Source organism: Carya illinoinensis, chromosome 4 (genome assembly GCF_018687715.1).
Source record: "Carya illinoinensis cultivar Pawnee chromosome 4, C.illinoinensisPawnee_v1, whole genome shotgun sequence".
In the NCBI taxonomy this organism is placed as follows: domain Eukaryota; kingdom Viridiplantae; phylum Streptophyta; class Magnoliopsida; order Fagales; family Juglandaceae; genus Carya; species Carya illinoinensis.
The window spans coordinates 32105922-32126397 of NC_056755.1; the positions used below are offsets into that span (position 1 = coordinate 32105922).

Consider the following 20476-nt stretch of genomic DNA (forward strand, 5'->3'; position numbering starts at 1 on the left):
TTTTCATGGTTGTACAGAATGAATAAAAAAAAGTTATAAAAATAATTCTTTTTTTCCATATAGGTCCCATATTAATTCATTTTTTTCAAAGCGACTGCACGCCGACTACATTTGCCGACTGCACAAATCATTTCTCATTTTCTAGCTCTCTTTAGTTGAGTGAGTAGGCTGTTATTCATGCGACTGTTGCTTTTGAAAATTAAGCATTGCAGCTCCTCCACTGTGAAGAAACTTAGAAAACCATCCAAAAGAGAGAGAACATTGGAGAAACTTGTGAAATAATTGTTGAATTTACAGCTGAGGGATTTATGCAAATTTTTACTCCTGTCGTGCATGGTATATGAGCTCTAACAGAGAGTCGCGTGTCGATCTCAATTTTCATAGGCAGCTCCTGATAAGTTTGTCAAATCTTAGAGCCAAAAGAAACAAAGGATTTGCTAAAGAAAGCCTCCGCACATAGATATCATGGATACGTTCTTTTCATTTGTATTTCTTCAGGGTAATAGCCATAATGATAAATTATATTCACTTTTGATACAAGACCCATCACTGAGGAAATATTTTCCCAAATACTAAATCTCAACGGGAAAAATAGATACTTAAAAGTCTTATAGTATTTATTAAGCATTTAATATTGTCCGAACAATCTAAACAATAAATGTTGTAAGACACACCTTATCACTATACCACTCCATGCTCTCAAATTGAGGTAAGAATTTAAAACAATCCTTTTAGGGTTATATTATTGACTAGAAAAGTAATTATTGGGGGGGATTACTTCTGCGAAATTGGAGGCTTTTGAGTCTTATAACTTGCATCAGATCTACCAAACCACGAGCTGCAGGGGGGGGGGGGGGGGGGGGGGGGTGGGGGGTGGTGAAGACGTACTCATGCAAGAGAACTGAAAAATCAGCAAATTACAATGCGGAGTGGATCTTCAGATGCAATAATGAAGCCTTTTATTTGTTTCATCATCTTGGAACATGCATGGTAAAATTCGAGCTAGAAAATAATCTATAGCATAACTAGACATACTTGAAGGCAATGTTTCATATGACAAGCACCACCAAAGCCTAGTTAACAAGCCAACAACATAGGTACTCACAAAAATGAGTTGCAAAGCTAAAACCCACAGTGAAAGTCAGCTTCCGGCTTCACTGGAAAATGAGAAGAGAAAATACTACGAGCTTGTCAGGCAAACAAAATAAACCATCAAGCAGTGGGTTTGAAGTCTCAACGGCGTTAAAAATATTAACTGCATTTATGAAATGTGTATCAGTTGTGATTTCGAGTTTCAGTCTGAAGCAAGAAAACAGTTTGGGGCAAGGCACAAGGCCCAACTATACACAAGGCAAACATTGAGAATGAACTGGGTGTCAAATTGAGTTGGATATTTCGAAAGATGAACCACGCTACTTTTAAGTCAAATTCCATGTAGCAAGGAGGCATAATCTTAATGTTTAAAGCTAGAAATAAATGCCTTTAACAAAATACATATAAATACTTCAGACCTATACTGAAACATGATTTGAGCCAACCGAAGGCTAGGGGTTAGAGATATACCTCGACCATATAATACTGCGTGCAAGTTAATAACATTTGAGAAGGTGGCCTAATCAGGTGAAAAATAAATCCTGCGGAAAAACTCCAAGTTGTGGATTACTAATTCCTGAGACGGGTCCAACCAATCATCATGAGCTTTAGTGCAAATAGAATCCCTGAAATTGTCACAATTATAACAGCAAATGTGACTTCCTGCAATTGGGCACGATCTTCCCATAGGAAATTATACCAAAAAATATAGCGCATGAACAATCCAATTCTACAGCATAAGACTTCCAAATACTAAAAGAAGAAGAAAGATGGCAAGAAAAATCTTACCATCGGCTAGACTGAGAGACTAGGAAAACCAGAAACCTGAAAATACACCAAAAGGTAATCGAGTAGGACAGAAACTGGTTGGAGAGCAGAAACTGAAACCCCCTTTCAATAATGATAACTCAGCCATGACTATAACCACATTTGTTAATTAATGAGTCCTACTATCTCAAGGAAAGAATCCCTGATGCACAGAAATCAATCAACACTACTGTGACTATTCCCCACCATAAAACTAGGCTAAACAAGGAAAAATAGCACAAGGACTTGAGGGCCTTGCAAGCAACCTGTCACCTGACTTGTCTACGCGATCGTATCCCTCACGAACCTTCACTGTCCGCTCCTTATGGAACTCAGAAAAAAAGGTAAGACACATCAGCTTCTTCAATCAGTCATCCGGATGGCACTCCATTTCGCCAAGGTGGTTGAGACTCGTACAGCAATCGAAGCTTGAGTGGGTCAACAATGCGGGTGATATACCTCGGAAGACCCAGCCCATTCAAATCAAAATAGGAGCACCTACGACTAAGGGTAATTTAATGTTGACCACAGGGTGAGACGATTTTCTAATACGAGGGCGAGTGACTAGTCAAGTCATGAAACTTAGTCATTTTTATCAACATGGCTGCAGGTGGAACTGGGTTTATGTGTTTAAACTGACTGCGACCAAAGTGGCTACTTCAACCAAAAAAAGGGCGACCCCCTATTCAAACCAAAAGAAGTACCTCACCTCACTTACGAAGAAGTAGTTGGAGCTGGGCCTACATTGTGATTACTGCATTCACCACAACTTCATCTGTAGAGATGACAGAATGAGATTATTCATAAAAAATCATAAAATAAAGGTGTGAAAAGAAGGCAATACCTCATTATGAGCAAGTCAGCCAGGAGATATTAGAACAAAAAGGATGATTTTATTAGAAATGTAAAATGTATGTACAGGAGAAGACCCAGTGTTCTCTCATCTGTGACAGCTACGTCCAGAGTCCAGTGTTTGCTACGAGATAATTGGTAGGACATACTAACTCGAACCTTGAAAAAAAATTTACAGTCGAAGTCACCAACTTAACACAGGAGCAAAATCCAAAACATCCGAAACGTTCACTCGAAAATCAACTTGTGCAAAGAGTCTACGAAAGAATTTATATAACCTAATTTTGAACTTGGTAGCCAAATGACTATTCATGTAACGGGTCATTTCTTGACAACAGCGACTTTGTTTTGTGTGTCACTCGTATAATGAACAAGACTATACAAGTAAAAGCAACTTCAAACCATCATGTTTAAGTCTGAAAGGTCATCCATTGGAATTTCAAGACCCATAAAGTCATGATCTTGCAAACCCTCATCGTCAATGTTCAGCCATGAACCCAGATCCTGACCCTGGTCATCAAGATCATCAGGCACATCTAGTACATCCATTTCCGGTAACTGTAGATTCGATAAATCAAGAGACTCAGGCTCATCCAATACATCCAAGCCAAACCCATCTTTTTCCTTGACATGGCTACTTGTATTATCATTTGACTTAGAAGGCAATGCTGCTTTGGGTTGCTCTGATATCTTGCCAACAGGGCCATTTACGGAAACAGATAGTTGAGTCGTTTTCTGCTTCGGCTTTGTTTTAGATTTCCTTTCCCCCTTAACATTTGATAAAGCAGGCCGACCAATCTTAGTAGTACCATTTATAGATGACATCTCTCTGCTGTGTCCCTTTCCATCTCTGTCCCTCTCACTTCTCTTTCCTTTGGCACTACTTAACAGAGAACTGCCAATGCCTGAGGGGGCACTTGAACTACCAATAGCACCACCAACATCATCAAGCAACAATTCCCTCTTCTTGACTCTGTTTGACCATGTATCTTCTCTAGTTTGTTCAGAGAAGTGATTTACAGGCAGAAGGGCATCCAAAGAATTAATATCATGGTTGTCTGCATTCTTAATAAACTGCGAAGGGCTTTGCTGTGAACTCATGGATGCTGCAGAGAAACAAAAATAACAATCCATCACTGAATCATGCCACAGAACACAAAACAAAAGGACACGAGAAATCTGAAATCTGCAAACCCCCCTCCCCCCGGCCCCAGGATCTATGCCCTAGCAATCACTGAGGACATAAAAATACTTGTTCAAAAACATATGAAACGGTAAAGCCATTCACCACTATTTTTCCCTCAAGACATCGAAGGAGATACCAGAAAACCTACCTTCCAGAGAACGGATGCAGGTATATGGTTTGGTTGATTCACCCTCTGTAGTGGTATCTGCCAGCCGTGCACCATTGAGATTGGAAGACCCAGAAAGAAATAAGTCTTTAAATAAGGGTTCACTGAAGCAGCTCTTTCCTGTATCCTCAAATTTATGACATCGTTCCAATGTCCGTTTAACAAAAGCTAATGCAGCTTGCTTAGCCATTTTGTTACTGGAAATCTTCCCACCAGTGCCAGTCTATATAACAACAACAGTGCTAAATTTAGTTTGCCATGTATGCAATTGTACTTTCAGAAACAGAAGTGCGACCTCATTTCAATATATGATAGGCTCAGGCATGATATAATCAGATCAGGCAATAAAAACTAGTTTGTTAAAGATCATCTAGATGTCCTCAATTGAATTGCTGAAAAAAAGAACACAAGAAAGCAAACAGAAAAAGAACACATAATTAAACGGGTGACGAATATACAAATTGACCAATAATGCACAGAGAAAAAGGGGGAGAGAGGGGGGGGGGGGGGGGGGAGGAGAATAAATTTCAAACAGAAATCACCCACAACGGTCAGAATTTTAGATCAAAAGCTGCTGCTATGGACTTGCAAAACCAGACAATGACCTCTTTTTTAATAGTACTAAGACTTCACTAAAAGACATAAAAGGCATAATCCAAGTATACAAGAAGTGTACAAGAAATAAATCTATCAAGAAGGAGAAAAGGAAATAAGAAAATTATGAAAGCTAAGCCCATTGAAGTCTATCAAAGGCGTCCAAAGGAAGAGTGTTGGAAAGAGAGGTTTGAGCTCCTCTAGCATCTATTCGGGGTCCTCAAAACTTTTATCATTCCTTTCCCTCCAAATACACCGTATTAGACAAGTAGAAGCCATTTTCCACAGCTGCAATTTCAGGGCTGCCATTCTCCAGGAATAAAGAAAGTCCATTAGTGTTTTGGGCATAACCTGAGCCAAACCAACCCGTCTGAAGATGTCACTCCACAGTTCACTAACAATCTCGCAATGCAGTAAATGATGATCAACAGACTCTGCACTCTTACACATGCAGCACCAATCAAGCACTACAATGGGTTTCCCGTCAGTTGTCGATGATGAGAACCTTTCCTAGAGACGCTATCCAAGCAAAAAGTGAAGCTTGTGAAAGGACTTTAGTCCATATGCTCTTCCAAGAAAATGAAATGCCATTATGAGAAGTAAGGGCATTACAGAGAGAGCAGGCAAAGAACATCCCTCTGGATGGGAGCCCATAGAAGCTTGTCTACACCTCTTGTCTGAAACAAGTAGAATGTAGTAGATTAAAGAATGAGGTAAAGGCATCTATAACACAATCATGGGCTGCTCTGATAAAGTTGACATTTCATTGATGGGAGCAATAGATATCTCCATATGGTCAGCCACAGAAGCATCCTTAGCTTGTGCAACACTGAACACATCAGGTAAAGCATCCTTCAGAGCCTTTACTTTGGCACCGTCTCCAACCACAAATCTAGTGTGATAAGAAAACTTCTCCCAACTCTTTATGAATTATCACACTCCAACAGCATAAGACCCTCCAACCTCGCGAAAGCACCAACTGCATCACATACTAGCATACTTAACTTCCACCACTGAAAGCCATAGGCCACCCTTTCCATGGCAATGCCCCTTTTTAACAACTTTACAACTGAACATCCATCACTGTAGTCTTCCAGGTGTAAATTTATTGTTTTACCTAGTATAGGTATTTTGTATCTAAAGATAACCAAATGAAAGAAAGTTCTCTATGAAAGAATGTGTTTACAAACCTCAACTGTCATTTTTTTCATGGGTTCCCTGATGTGTTTAGCACCTCTTGAGTTTCATAAATACCACTCCACTTGAGTCTAAGCTGCTGAGTTTGGTTACCAAACTCATCTCATCTAATCATTACAACTTTCCCAACTTCCAACACAAAATATAATAAACAATTCAACTTTTTCAAATCTCAAAATAATAATGATATTAAAAAATAATATTCTAATAATATTTTATTCGCCTTTCAACTTTTATCTCAACTCAACTCACTATCCAAACTGGCCATAACTAAAAAAACTCCATTTTCCAGTAGCCTATAACCTGGGTTGTCCCAGGTGCTAGAATACAGACCCAAGATGCCTGTTGCAAATGATGAGCAAAATCTCTGGCCAAAACCAAGGGCTTTGACTATTCAGTGCACATGGCCCTCAACATTGAACCAAAAATATGTCGATGAAAATCAATCTTGAATCCATCACAACTACCTCAGGAAAACCATCATTAAATTTGAATATTTTTTTAATTGTAAGTCATGCGTCAGGCTCCATGATGGTTGCCTTTACCATTAGGATAAGACATCTTTGCATTAAACAGAACGGGTTACTTGAGACACAAAATATATTGCATTTTCCCCTTTTCCATCCTTTTTTTCTTTTGGATGAAGTTTTTATCCTTTAGCCTACTGAGAGTACATATTTTCATCTTTACAAATGAAAAAAGTAGTAAACAATACTGTCCCTCTAAAGATGGGGCAAATGGGAAAGCGGTAAGTTCATCCTTAGATGATGAATTTCAGGAAACCTTCCAGAAGCTCATAGCACTCCACGAAATGCAGCGACATGGTACTCAACAAACATGGACCTGAAGGACTGAGACACTAAAACCATCACTTGCCTCTATCCATCTCTGTTCTATACTTCTCTACTTTGTTCTCTATAGTCAGCCTTCACACCTTTTACCATAAATCCCAAATATGAAATATCCCATTTCTTGCTTCAAAGGGCTGCCAACATCAACATTGCATTAAAGCCTCTTTCTTCCCCCTTTTTTGTCTTCTCACTATGTGTCAGTTTAGGTCTTCTTTTTTATGAGTATGTGTCAGTTTAGCTCTCACTTAAGCCAGAAAAGCTTTAATATTAATCAAACAAAAAAGGACCAATAACAAAGCAAAGATGAAAGGAGGGAATGATTATTAAGATGATTACCATATACTTTTCACAGGCCATTCCAACAAGTTTGTCAAGGGCATGCTCTTCAAACTCCCTACATGAGAAACAACATTTTTGTTTGCACCATGATGGCCAAAAGCATAAGTAAAAGAAAGAAAGAAAGAAAGAAATTCATCAGAAGATAAAGAACAGAATTGTTACTTCTCTTGGAGATCTTTCATGGCTAAGGCAGATTTCAAAAGTCTATCTAGCAAGCCTTTCTTCTTCGAAACCTAGTGAATCAACAAACAAATTCATTTGATGAATATCTTTAGAGTAGAATTAGGTCATTGCAAGATGAAAAGTTCCAACTCAAAATAGTTATCAAAAATAAAAATAAAAACCAAACAAAATAAAACAAAAGCTCCAACTATAAACGAGTACATGCAATATGAAAATTCCTTCTTCTATTAGAACTCCCAAATACTTTCTTCTGATTTTTCTTTCCTGATAAAATATCTTTCCAACCATAAAATCTGTTCAACCAAACTAGCCATAGGAATAGTCGAATAGATCAAGTAGAATATAATATATTCCATGCCAACCATACAAGGATGGGGATTTAAGAATGGACTCAAGAAAAATAATGGTTATGGATTTGACATAAGGGCCTTTGCAATGGTATCAAATACCTGTACTTGGTACTTCTCTTCTAATCTACTGATTTCGTCACTGATTCCTTCATCCTCTATCAGTGCCATGTCAGGCTGAAAAACAAACATGTAATCAAAACAAAACCTTAAAGGACCTATTACAACACTACAACAGCAAAAAATGGAAAATTCATGCAATAATTCTTGTACAAGTGAACTTACCACAGGTTCTGGGAAAATACCAATACTTTGAACCTCCAGGAGAAGTTTTTCATTTAATCGCATATTATCATAAAGAAATTCAGAACAAGCCATGCTAGACATCAATGAAATGTCTGAATGTAAGCCGTTTGGGGAATGACCAAATGTTGAGTTCATCCCTGTGTTTAGGATGCCCACTATGTTGCTTTCAGGTTCATCATGCTCTGCCTTCCCAGTTATCCTAAAGCCATTAAAATCAGTAGGCCCAACAAACTGGAAGCTAACAAATGACTGGTCATTCATATTATTAGATTCCAACTCTCCATCCAGCTCAAATTCAGAACCATACTCATTATATTTGAGGTCTTCATTTACACTTTTGCAATCCTCCTCCGAAATTAGAGCTGCTATGAGTCTCTGACACAAGGGAATCAGACTATGATCCCCTGTATGTGGTACTAACTGTTCTGCAAGCAGTTCGATGCTTCTTGTTCCAGTAGAAAGCCCCATCTCTATCTCATGCTCAATCAACCCATATCCATTAGGAACAGCACAGCAACCAACAACACTAGAATGAAGTGGAGTTGGCTTAGGAGCAGTGGAATCAAGATTGCCCTAACAGATGAAGAGAAGTAATAAAATTAGAAACGCTGATTACCATGAAAGGATTTTACCTCAGAAAATAGTAATAGATCTAAGCCTTGAGATGCACACAAAAAAGATAACTTGTGTGAAAATATCAATGTGTATATGTGTGTGGCGGGAGGGTGATGCTTAATAGACTAACTTAAGAGACCATAGCACAAGAAATTCCTTGAAGTACAACAGCTTGAAACTCTCTGAAACTAGTGCATTACATCTTCTGTTATAGTCCATATACAGCAAATTCCCAGAGGTTAAGCATTGAACTTTTATATCCATAAGCAGCATTTAAAACTCTGGAATATAAGCTTCTATCCATTGCAGCATTTGCAATGCCCTCCATAATTGGATGTTGAATGTTGTAGGGCCCGCACGATTTGTATCTCTCTCTCCATAATTGGACCATCCAATTCGGTCTAGCAATTGGAGAGGATCTCTATTCATAGTTGTGCTATTACTAAAATAATTTACTAAAATAAGATAATAGTTTCTTATCCATTAATCACAGATGCAAATATTAAAACCTGCTGGGTACCTTCTTACTAACTTGTTAGCATATGAGTTGAAAATTTATACTGCAAACTTCATCCATACCACATTTTGAACAATACAAATATCTATCTGTCAGCAAGATTAAGATATCTCATATAATCTATAGAAAACAAAAAAGGCGGCCCATTACTTGTTGCTTTAAGAACGCAATGTCTGCTTCAGATATGAAACCAAAAAACGGCTGCATCTGCTTCCAAAAAGGGCTCGTAAAGGCACGAACTGCAGTAACAAATGAATCAATAAACCCAAAAAACTACAAAATTGTGCCCAAAAGATGGATGCAAAATTTTTAGTGAGAACATTACCTTGATTAATAACAGCATTTACAGCAGCCAATAGCTCTTCATGCCCATCGTCTGACCCAACTAAATAAGGTAAAACCAAAAGTGATTAGGGTACAACAATAAATTAAGGGCTCATAAATATTTACTAAAAAGTCAAAATCAAATACCAAGAAAATCTACTGATGCGTTGGTTGTTGTCTGCTTTTGCCGTGCATAGGCCTTACGGTCAGAAAGTTTCCTCGTTGGTGGACGACCTGCCTTGCTGAGTAAAAGAATCCACACAAACTATTAGATTGCAATATAAGTGCCCAAGATTGTTCAACTACAAAATGAGGAAATTCGTTAAGAAAACAAGAAATATTTATTTAGGACGCAAATGCTTGACCTTTCAGTCTTATCAAACCCAAGCCTTGCACTCCTGAGCTGTTTTGCTGTTCCCAAATTCACAATCTTCTCAACAGTCATTGGCAGGAGAGACCTTGTGGAAGTAAAACCTCGCCCAGTCCTACCTTGCCTCCGAATACCATCTCCAAGATCGTCTGCAGCAACTGGCTTAGTCTTTCTTGATGACAGGACTAATGTTGAAACCTTTTGTACACTCTGCACAACCTTCTCATCTATCTCATCAGACTTTCTACACTTATCTCTGGATTTAGTTTCCACAGCCCCTGACTCCTCACTTTCAGATAAGGTGGCTGAAGACAAAGGATCACTTTTTAATTTCACTCGCTGAGGAGAACTGCCATGCAAGCGTCTGGCAAGCCCCAACCCAATTTCGCTACCAGTGATATCAGATCCAGCATCCGGAGCAGGAGTTTCATCATTACTCGAAACAATAGGAGGAACAAGATTTGTTCGTCTAGCAGTTCGGGAATTCTTCTGTGGCCTCTGGCCAGCCCAGTGAACAGGTGGGGATGAAGACCGTGTTGATGCCGCTCGTTTTCGATTATTGGGTCCAACAGCAGCAGGGGGCTTGTTCGAACAACTAGAAAGCTCCCAATCACTAGGGACATTCGCTCGATGGACAATAGGGGACAACTTGGGTGCAACACCTGAACTTGATCTTGGAGCTCGAATAGATGCATTCATTTTCGCGTTTGAGGTAGGACTGGCTGAATTAAAATCATCACGAACATTTGTCCTAAGCATGCACAATAGAAAGAGAATCAAAATCATAGTACGGTTAAGATAAACAAAATGGCTAGAAGTAAACTAAAGGCTCAGCAAAAAGAAACTATATGAACACGAATTCAAAGAAGAGAAAAATATTTGACCTAAGAAGCACTTGTAATTATAATGTGCATAAGACAGACAAAATGACCCCAAAAAGACTCAAAATAAAAGGATCCTATACATACTTATTAACAGCTCTGGCATTAACCCTTTCCTTATCTGAACCCAGAGGGCGATCTCTCCTATCATTCATGAGGGAACCATAGTCGGGGTCAGTCCTAGGGATGGAGGAACGCATGCCCAGGCCGGTCTGTTGTGAGATACCATCTGACTTTCCAACTCCAACAGCTCCATTAAGGACTGGAGGCCTACATAAAGATACAGATTAATATTACCTCTCAACAATTATAAAAGACAATTGTCAAAATTAAACCAGTTCAAATTTGTTTCATTTTTTTTTCTTTTTTTCTTTTTTTATATCCATGGGTTGCGCCAGCTTGCGCGCACCTCGACTAATTCCACCAGGCCCTCAAGTTAACGGCCAGGTAAACCTCCAATGGCCTTGAGGGGACTCGAATTGGTGACCATTGGCAAGCAAACCCAAGGCCTGACCAACTGAGCTACCCCTCAGGGTTAATTCAAATTTGTTTCATGGGCTTGAATTATATTCAAAACTCACAGAAAGTTGGCCAATCACCATTGCTAGGTCAAAAGGTCAGAACATCCAAACACAGATTTTATTGAGACAATCCTCAACATCATGTTCTGTCTATTGAGCATCCATTAGTATGGTATCATTGAAAAAATATATTTTCTGACAATCAAAATCTGAGAATCATATAAATCAAGGATGCACCCTTTAGACTATAGTTCTGCACAAAGAAGCATAAACCTAACTGTCCTAAACATACCTATAAAAAAAAAAAAAAATCCCGTCCTAAACATCAATTCCAAGCATGGAGGTGCCTTCCATAACATTTGCTTTGATGGAGGTCTAAATAAGGACAATACAGCACTGAATGATCATAAGCAGAACACATAATAAATGAATTGAACATAAAAGAATATACAAAAATACCAACCATAAGTAGGTGTTGTTACTTCCTGGATTCTACCTTATTGCCTTGTCAATTAAATTCCACTTTCAAAAATGAGAAAATCCACAAATAAAAATAAATTTCCAACTAAAACTACCACCTTCGATTCCCTAAGAAGAATTAAAATAATTTCCTAAAAAAAGGATACTAAAAAACACATTATGCACGATTTTCTGGGGTTGTCTTGTACGTTGAAGTTTCGGTTTTGACACTCGGAAACAATTGCATTGTATTGATGGTCTTGCTGATAAAGATGTACTTTTTACTGCAATTTTATTGTTTCTTTTCACTCACTTAGAAAAAGAAAAGAAAGAAACAATGGCATTGCAGTAAAAAGAACATCTTTATCAGCAAGACCATCTACCCCCACAATATTCTCAGTGGGAGGCTTGAAGATATGATTGTGAGTTCATATACCATGAAAAGCACTCTTGAATTTTTTCTACCATTCAGTCAAGGCTCCAAATGGCTATACAGGCCACCTGTACCCTATAGAGGGCCAAGCATTCCCAAGCTTCTTACTGGGAACAAATAAATAAAGTCCACAACAAAATACCACCTATAGGAACCAGCACCGCTCATTGGAAACTACTAATAGATGTAAGGGTACAAAATGTCGCCATGGGAAAATGTATGATAATTAATAAGTCATACCTGAAACCATGGGATTCATTACTTAACCTCGACCGAGCATCAGCAACAGGCCTCTGCTGTATTCCCTGTTTAGCATCCCGGTAGCCATCAATTGGTTTAGTTGACACTGTACTTGGAGAAACATCTGGCTTTATCCCAGAACGTTTTTTCTTCATTTTTGACTTTTCCCAACCATCGCCACCAATAGGTAGTGTTCGATCCTCAGCCTGAACCGCACCACTATTTGCAAGCCTTTGCATTTCCCTGTCTCTATCTATAGCTCCAGATAGCCTGACATGAGCATTACTCTGCACATCCATCTATATTTATTAGAATCTCAATCAGTCATATCTTGGAGGAATAAAAATTCAGGTAATGCATGTTACAAAATTTTGGTTCAACGAAAAAGAATACATAAAAGCAAGAAAATCCAGCATTACATGGTATACGTAACTCTGAGAGAGAGAGAGAGAGTGAGAGGTGCACAAGTAAAAACATGCAATCATATACATATAAACTCAAGAATCTACAGAGTAGACAAGGCACCAGTTAAAACTGAGGTAAAATAATACACACACACACAAACACACACACATACATACATATATATATATATATATATATATATATATATATATATATATATATATATATATATATCTATAAATAACAATAAGGGAAAAAAGTCAAAACTAGGCAACAAGTTGTACGGTAATAATTGACTGAAATCCTATATATTATGGAAGTAATGCACGGAAATAATTGACTAAAATCCTATATATTATGGAAGTAATATATGAGTATAAAGGTATAATAGAATGATGTGCGCCAACCATATTGGCTTCTGGTGATTGTCAAAAGGAAAAAAGCAACAGAAAAAGTAGCATACTGCAAAAAGTAATAGGACAACTACAATAGCTTTGTTATGGGTTGACAACAAAAATAGCTGCTGGAAGATAATTAAACAAGACATTCATCCCAAGTTACTTACTCGCACATCAAGCAAAGAAGTTCGAGTGCGCTTGTTCGGCACAACATTTTTAGGTCGTTCTTCCAATTTTTGCTGCTCAAGTTCAAAACCACTGGTGGCAGCATGACACTGATTTCCGATCTTACCTACACTTGGCCCCAGGACAGACCGATCACTTGATAACATACTAGACCGGTCATTAGAAAAACCTTCTAACCTGGATCTCTTCTTTGATGGTACGGTTGGGAAAAACTTGTTGAATACAGATAATGATTCATTGAAAGTTTTTATACGTTCCCTGGTAAGTATAAAATTGTTATAACTAATAACAAATTCAATCTCAAATTTAGAGGATATAAAAAACTACCTCGCCTTCACAGAGCTTTCACGCAGACCAGCCTTTACTCTTTTGACTTCCTCCGGTACTGGAGATGATAGCAGCTTCCCTTTTAAAGAACCAGATGAAGAATCATCTGGCGAAGCGCTAAGAGCAAGACTCACATGTCGTTTCAAGTCCACTTGACGATTAGACTTATGCTCTGCAGCCAGCAACTTTGGATCTAAACGCAAAAATTGGAAGAAGTTCACAACATCACCTTGTGTTGCTGCAGAACTGCTTCTCGACATGTTCGGAAGAGAAGATAGAATTGGATTCTCCATGTTCTCCCGAAAGCTACCTGATCTATCCAATGGAGCAGCTATGTGGGATCCACGCTGGCCACTGGTGTATAATGGTCTATCCGGGCTACCAGAAGACAGATCAAACTTGCTAGATGTTGCCATTGCATTAATTTCCACTCAGCCTCTGTGTTACAAACCCAGAAAACACAGTGGTGCATGACAAAGTTGTGATACTACAGCACATAAAGGCCAAATTTTTGCTACTTTTAATAATTACCACTTGATGAGAACACTGCTCCTGCAATGGAGAAACCAAATACAAATCCAAATTACATGGCATATACGGCCTACAGATTTTAAGTTCCTTAATGCTTGAAATATAACGTGAAATGAACCAAGTATCAAAGTTGCATAAAAAGTTTGTTTGAGGTCGAAATGAACCACCAAAAGTTAAATGGAAAATATGTTTGAGCATGCACGTGTGTATATAATTATCAATAGATATGGAAAAGGCCTATGATCACGTCAATTGGGACTTCTTGTTATACATGTTGAGCCGATGTGGTTTTGGGACAAGATGGAGAAAGTGGATGAGGCATTGTGTCAATGGCTCGTTTTTCGGTGTTAGTAAATGGAGATCCGGTGGGTTTCTTTAATAGCTCGCGGGGGTTACGACAAGGTGATCCATTATCACCCCTATTATTTGTCATCGTAATGGAGGATCTAAGCAGAATGATGCCAGCTGCAGTTGAGGGGGGATTCTTGTCTGGTTTTGTAGTGGGAAACATCAACATTTCACATCTTTTGTTTGCGGATGACACATTGCTGTTTTGTGAGGCAAATGCAAGACATATACAATCTTTGAAGGCCATTTTATTATGTTTTGAAGCGGTATATGGGTTAAAGGTTAATCTTGCGAAGACAGAGATGGTCGCGGTTGGTGAGGTGAGGAACATTAGAGGGTTGGCCAACATTTTGGGATGTGTAGTCTCTTCATTGCCATTGAAGTATCTTAGCCTTCCCAAGGCTATCTTCAAAGCCAAGGTAATTTGGGAGGAGGTGTTGGAGAAATTAGAGAATAGATTGGCCAGGTGGGAAAGGTTGTATTTAACTAAAGGGGGGCTGATCGATCTTTTTTTCTTTTTTTTTTGTATATTTTATTTTTTATAAGAGAAAAATAATATTAATCAGAAAAAAGGCAAAGCCCGTGTACACAAGAAGTATACTTAAGACACCTAGGAACGTTCTATGTGCAATGAATTAAAGACAGCATAGCAACAAAAATAGAGAAACTTCAACGTGATTTTCTGGGGTGGTCTAAGGTGAGGAGCTCAAATTCCACCTAGTGGGGTGGAATAAGATGTGTACTCCGTTGAGAGATGGGGGCTTGGGGGTCCGTAATGTGAGGGCCTTTAATGAGGCATTATTAGGAAAATGGTTGTGGCGTTATAATAAAGAAAGGGGAGCCTTATGGAAAGGGGTGATTGACATGAAGTATGGAAGTGAACGGGGGGTTGGTGCTCTAAGGAAAGTAGGGGGACATATGGGGTGGGGTTATGGAAGTACATAAGGAAAGGTTGGTGTGCCTTTGTTAGTAATACTCGTCTTTGTGTGGGGGATGGCACTAGGGTCAGCTTTTGGAATGATGTGTGGGTGGGAGACACAGTCCTAAAGGAGGCTTATCCTAATATCTTCAGAATTGCTCAGGAGTGGATTTGCGGGTAATAAGTAATGGCACACAGGAGTGGAACATAAGTCTTACTCAGGATGCACATGATTGGGAAGTTACTGGGATGGTGGAATTTCTCAGCTTGTTGTACAACACTGTTATCGATGCTACAAGTGAGGATAATATGGAATGGAGACCTTCTAGGAAAAGGAATTTTTCTGTGTGCTCCTTTTATGATACAATTACTATGCAGCAAAGACAATAATTTTCCTTGGAAGAACATTTGGAGGAGTAAAGCACCTAATAAGGTTGCATTCTTTGTATGGACAGCAGCATTAGGGAAGATTCTCACTATGGACAACCTAAGAAGACGAGACCTTAGCATAACAGAATGGTGCTGTATGTGCAGAAAGAATGGTGAAACGGTAGACCATTTACTTTTACATTGTGAGTTTGCTCGGGAAATCTGGAATTATTTCTTCAGCAGAATGGATATAGCATGGGTCATGCCGGGAAGAGTGATAGGATTACTTGCAAGCTGGATAGGAATCGCGGGGACACCACAGATTGCAGCTGTATGGAAGATGGCTCCTCTTTGTATTCTTTGGTGTATTTGGAGTTAAAGAAATGATAGACTTTTTGAAGATCAAGAACGTTCCCTAGAAGAGTTTAGGAGGTTTTTTTGGAAGACTCTATTTATGCGGGCCATTGCTCTAGAGCTGAATGGTCTCAGTTTCCAAGATTTCCTTGTATCAGTTACTAGATCCTAAATAGGTGTATTCACATGTATACTTCCAGTGTACCTGGACTATGCTTATTAATAAAAAAAAAAAAAAATTGATAGATATGCTTATTAATAAAACTTCTTATTACTTATCAAAAAAAAATTATCAATAGAAGTATCTTTGAGAATAAAGAAAAAATATAAACCAATATTGCAGATACCATAGAACTCCTAAAATCTATGATATCCAACCAGTATCGAACTTTCATGATCAAAGACACAAGGGACTAGAATATCCTCCACATACACACATACAGAGCATGATATAATAATAAATGAATATATTGTCAATGGACACCCTAGAAATAAACAAAAATGATGCAGCAATAAACCAGTACTTGTCTTTCAGGATATACAGCTGAATGCTATAAGGGATACTTTCAAAAACAAAGACGGCCAAATTAAGTAAATCCTTTAAACTGCGATGTACCAGTTCTTCTTCGATGTGATCTACCTTTAGCTTTTAACAAATTCCTCTCTACTATGTTTTCTTGTACTGTTACTTGTTTGTCCCAAGTACTCCTTGCTATTCACTTTTTTATTTAAACCATGGTATTTCCATGCCCCAGGAGATTTAGTTGCAGCATCTCTGAATTAAACTTAAATATTACCCATACAGCCCAAAACAATTCAAGAGTGACTCATAATCCAATTCTCTCTCAAATTTTGCAGGGGTAGTTGCTTAAAGTTCTTATGGCAGATCATAGTTTTGTGGCTTCTTTTTTTGTCTTGTTTCTAATTGATGATAAGAAAGTAAGTGAACTTAATGTGATGGTATTTTATGATAAGCTTGTTAGTTTCTTTTTTTCACTTTTTTGAAGATGTTGGCTTACTTTGACTGGCCAAATCTTTAAATAGGGTTCCAAGACTATGAAACCACTGGATGACTGGAATATTCACATTCTGATCCTTGCATAAATATATATATATATATTAGTTGTGACTCATATAATATGTAATTAAATTCAGATATAAGGGCTTGCATGCTGTATGGATAATAAAGGGAATCAACAACCTCAACTTAAACCTTGAAATACTTTACTGTAACAATGTAAATTTACAACTCTCTCCCCCCAACCCTTCCCAATGTAAGGAGGGCAAAACTAGTTCAAGAGTAACACAAGATTGCAAATATAATTAATGCCAGTGATATAAAATTCAGCTTTTGGCTCACACTCAGCACCTAAAATCATCAGGAGGGCAAAAAGGGGCTTCATGATGGTTTGGGAATTTGGAGGCTGGCTCCTATTTGCTTAATGCAGCATAAATGGAAAGAGTGGAATGCACGACCTTTTGAAGATAGGAAACCACTGTGGTAGAGCTGAAGAGGATTCTCCTCAATTCCCTTTACACATGGACAACAGCTCATAACGGTTCACATTTTTCTAAATTCTGTGTTTTTTAACTGGTCTCCCTGAGTAGGGGCTTTGCTTTTAGAATGAGAATAAATTATTCATCAAAAAAATATCATCTCCTTAAATATAACTGGCTATAAACCAAAATTATTTTTATAAGTAAAACGAGGTTATTAAAGAATAGCACTAGAGAAATTACTCGAGCCTTCAATCTTGTCGTTAACAGCCACATGGACAATTAAACAAGATAAAAAGAATAAAAAAATTAAATGAGCCAAAAAACAAAACAAAGAAGGAAAAGAAAGAAAAAAAAAATATCCAATTGCAGGCTCCCAAACAATGGCTGCAATTTTTTACTAGCTTATGACATAAAGTACAGTAAAACTATTCCAACTGATAAAGCTAGTGATACTCAAATTAATTTAAGGAAAAAATGCTACCTAAGTATCAGTAAGGAAGAATATCACTTTTTTTAAATGATCTTTCCCAATTCAAAAATAAATCTCCACTCTTTTATTTTGAGCTACTATTTCCCTCAAGTTCACTTCCCTGGTTAAACTATTATCCACTAGAATTGCGCCCAATGACGGCACAAGAAGATATTTTCGAATTTTTATCTATATCTGATAGTGAAATTTCCTCCATTCCCTAGGATCATGCTGATAAAGTCTCAAATGACAACTGATACTTTCACATGAACTTTGGCCACTCCATAAGTTTGAAAACACTGTTTTCTTTTTAATCTTTATTTTTTTTCCCAATATCAGTTCACTGAACAGAACTTAAAAAATAAAAATAAAAAAACCCCAAACCAATCCCAAACACCAAAATACATCTTGGACCAAAAAAGGGCAAACCCTAGAAGTCGAATCAACATGAAACTCCAGAACATGAAACCATACTATACATTGAATTAAGCAAAACAAAAAACTTCGAGGAAGAAAAAAAGTAACCCTAGAAATAATATCAGCATAGATTAATATAGACAGGGATTTGTATACCTTGTCAATTGTGGTAACGGTGACGTTACTTGTTCTCGAGCTGCGACGATTCCGAGATTTAGAGATTCAAGAACTGGTTCCGAAGTGGAATATTTTAGAGACAGTAATGAGTTTGGAGCTCGATATCGAAGTTTCGTGCAAAGCTATGGAGGACGAAGGCAGCCGGGTGTTTTGATCGGCAATGAATCGGGCTATAATTAAAATACCGCCATGCCCATATTTGGTTTCGTTTAGGATTTTAGAGAGTAGTTGCTCAAGTAGGGGTCTTATTGGAATAAGCGGAGTTAAGCCGGCTTAACCAGCTCCGAGTTTTACATGTGACCAATCTCTCTTTTTTTTTTTTTTTTAACAGAAACATGTAGACTTGTGGTGCAGACCGGAAGAGGCACGCGCGATTGTGCTCTAAAATCAATGTCGGATTTATTGCATCAAAGCAAAAATAAGTGAAATCCATCCGTCAGGCCCGAGAGAGAGAGAGAGAGAGAGGCTACCAACAAGTTGGAAAAACATTATGGATTCTTCCATGAGAAATATTCCTATATATTCTAATTCATATCATTCACTCTCTCTCATTGACTTGTTAAAATTTTAAATATAAAATAATTTTACTAAGGGTGGATGGTGGATCACCCGAACCCATCTATTCTAATGGAGAAGAGGCAGGCCAAATAGGCGGGACGGATGTTGTATACAAATTTTTAACAAAGTGTGTAGATGTTGTATAAACATTTTTCACAATACAACCCAACATATATAATGTTTATAATCTTTCCAATTGGAGGCATTCTCATTTTTCCTTTTCTTCTTCTTCTTCTCGCCTATTTATCTCTTATTTTCCTCTTTCTCCACTCTTCTTCTCCATCTCTTTCTTCTCCTTCTCTTCTTATCTTTTCTCTATGTGAACTTTGGATTTTAGGGTTTGTGTTAATGTAAAGATAATGTGATAACATAGTTTTTTGACAAAATTTAGTCAAATAGAGTATAGTTTAGATTGAAACTAGAGTAAAAATCACAAGAACGATAAGTTTATTAGACTTGGTGATATCAACCTAGTCGAAGTAAGACAGTTTTACCTCTTAATCCCCATATCAATGAAGGTGATCTTAGTGGTTTGAGAAGACCTGAGCTTGTAACTATATCAAAAGAATTTAACAAAATCTGAGATGGATCACACTTCAACAACCCAAATTTGACGTGACCTTAACCCTTTTACCTATTTAAGCATAAGTAGGCATGATTTTTGTAAGTAATGTGGGCATATTTTTAGGAATCTAATTTTTATTTCTTGTGAGGGAAAACCATTGTGAGATACTAAGCCTGAAAGCCAAACAATTTTCTCTCCTATATATAGATTGTCCCCATTGTTCTTTCAATCACTTTGTTCTTGGGTTGTTGCTAGCAAGCTCTTGGCGTACTACTTGAGTTCCAGTAGATCGAACGAGGTTCATTCAAATGAGAAGTTATAAAAGAGGTTGAAGGTTCGGAGCTGCCTAGATGCAAGAATTGAGTGAGTCATTCATAAGATTGCAAATTAGATTTAGGCTTCATTTTGTTACACAAATGAGATGAGATAAAAAAAAATAAAATAAAAACTGTGAATAGTAGTGAAATGGTTTGTATTAGAATGGTGGCTTGATTGCCTGTTGAAAACGACATTTCAAAAACTTAGCTCAACTGTGGCTTAACCCTAGTTCGACTATAGCTCAACCTTGGCTTGAGCAAACTTTAGCTCGACCTTAACTCGAGTAAACTTCAGACATATTGTTCACTCGACATCCGCTCAATAATCTGCTCAAGTGAATATTCAGAAAACCTAA

General features: G+C 37.8%; 1 protein-coding gene across 9 annotated transcripts; it reads right to left on the bottom strand.

Annotated features, from left to right (window-relative positions):
- Positions 1-942: 942 nt before the first annotated feature.
- LOC122307907 lies at positions 943-18976 on the bottom strand. 9 transcript variants are annotated; one of them, XR_006241858.1, is made up of 18 exons: positions 18660-18976; positions 13597-14148; positions 13251-13527; positions 12281-12579; positions 10715-10897; positions 9742-10497; positions 9524-9618; positions 9378-9437; positions 9203-9291; positions 7900-8493; positions 7717-7791; positions 7247-7317; positions 7082-7139; positions 4086-4326; positions 3030-3857; positions 2609-2674; positions 1882-1917; positions 943-1718 (listed from the first exon to the last, which is right to left on the bottom strand). XR_006241858.1 is itself a non-coding variant. In XM_043121028.1 (15 exons), exons 2-15 carry the CDS (start codon positions 14010-14012, stop codon positions 3148-3150), a joined length of 3924 nt encoding a protein of 1307 aa, XP_042976962.1. In that variant the 5' UTR covers positions 14013-14148; positions 18660-18976; the 3' UTR covers positions 2773-3147. The 9 variants fall into 9 exon arrangements, 4 of the variants coding, with proteins under 4 accessions (XP_042976962.1, XP_042976964.1, XP_042976966.1 ...); XR_006241857.1 differs by lacking the exon at positions 1882-1917; XR_006241856.1 differs by having other exon boundaries at positions 943-1917.
- Between the last annotated feature and the right edge of the window lie 1500 nt (positions 18977-20476).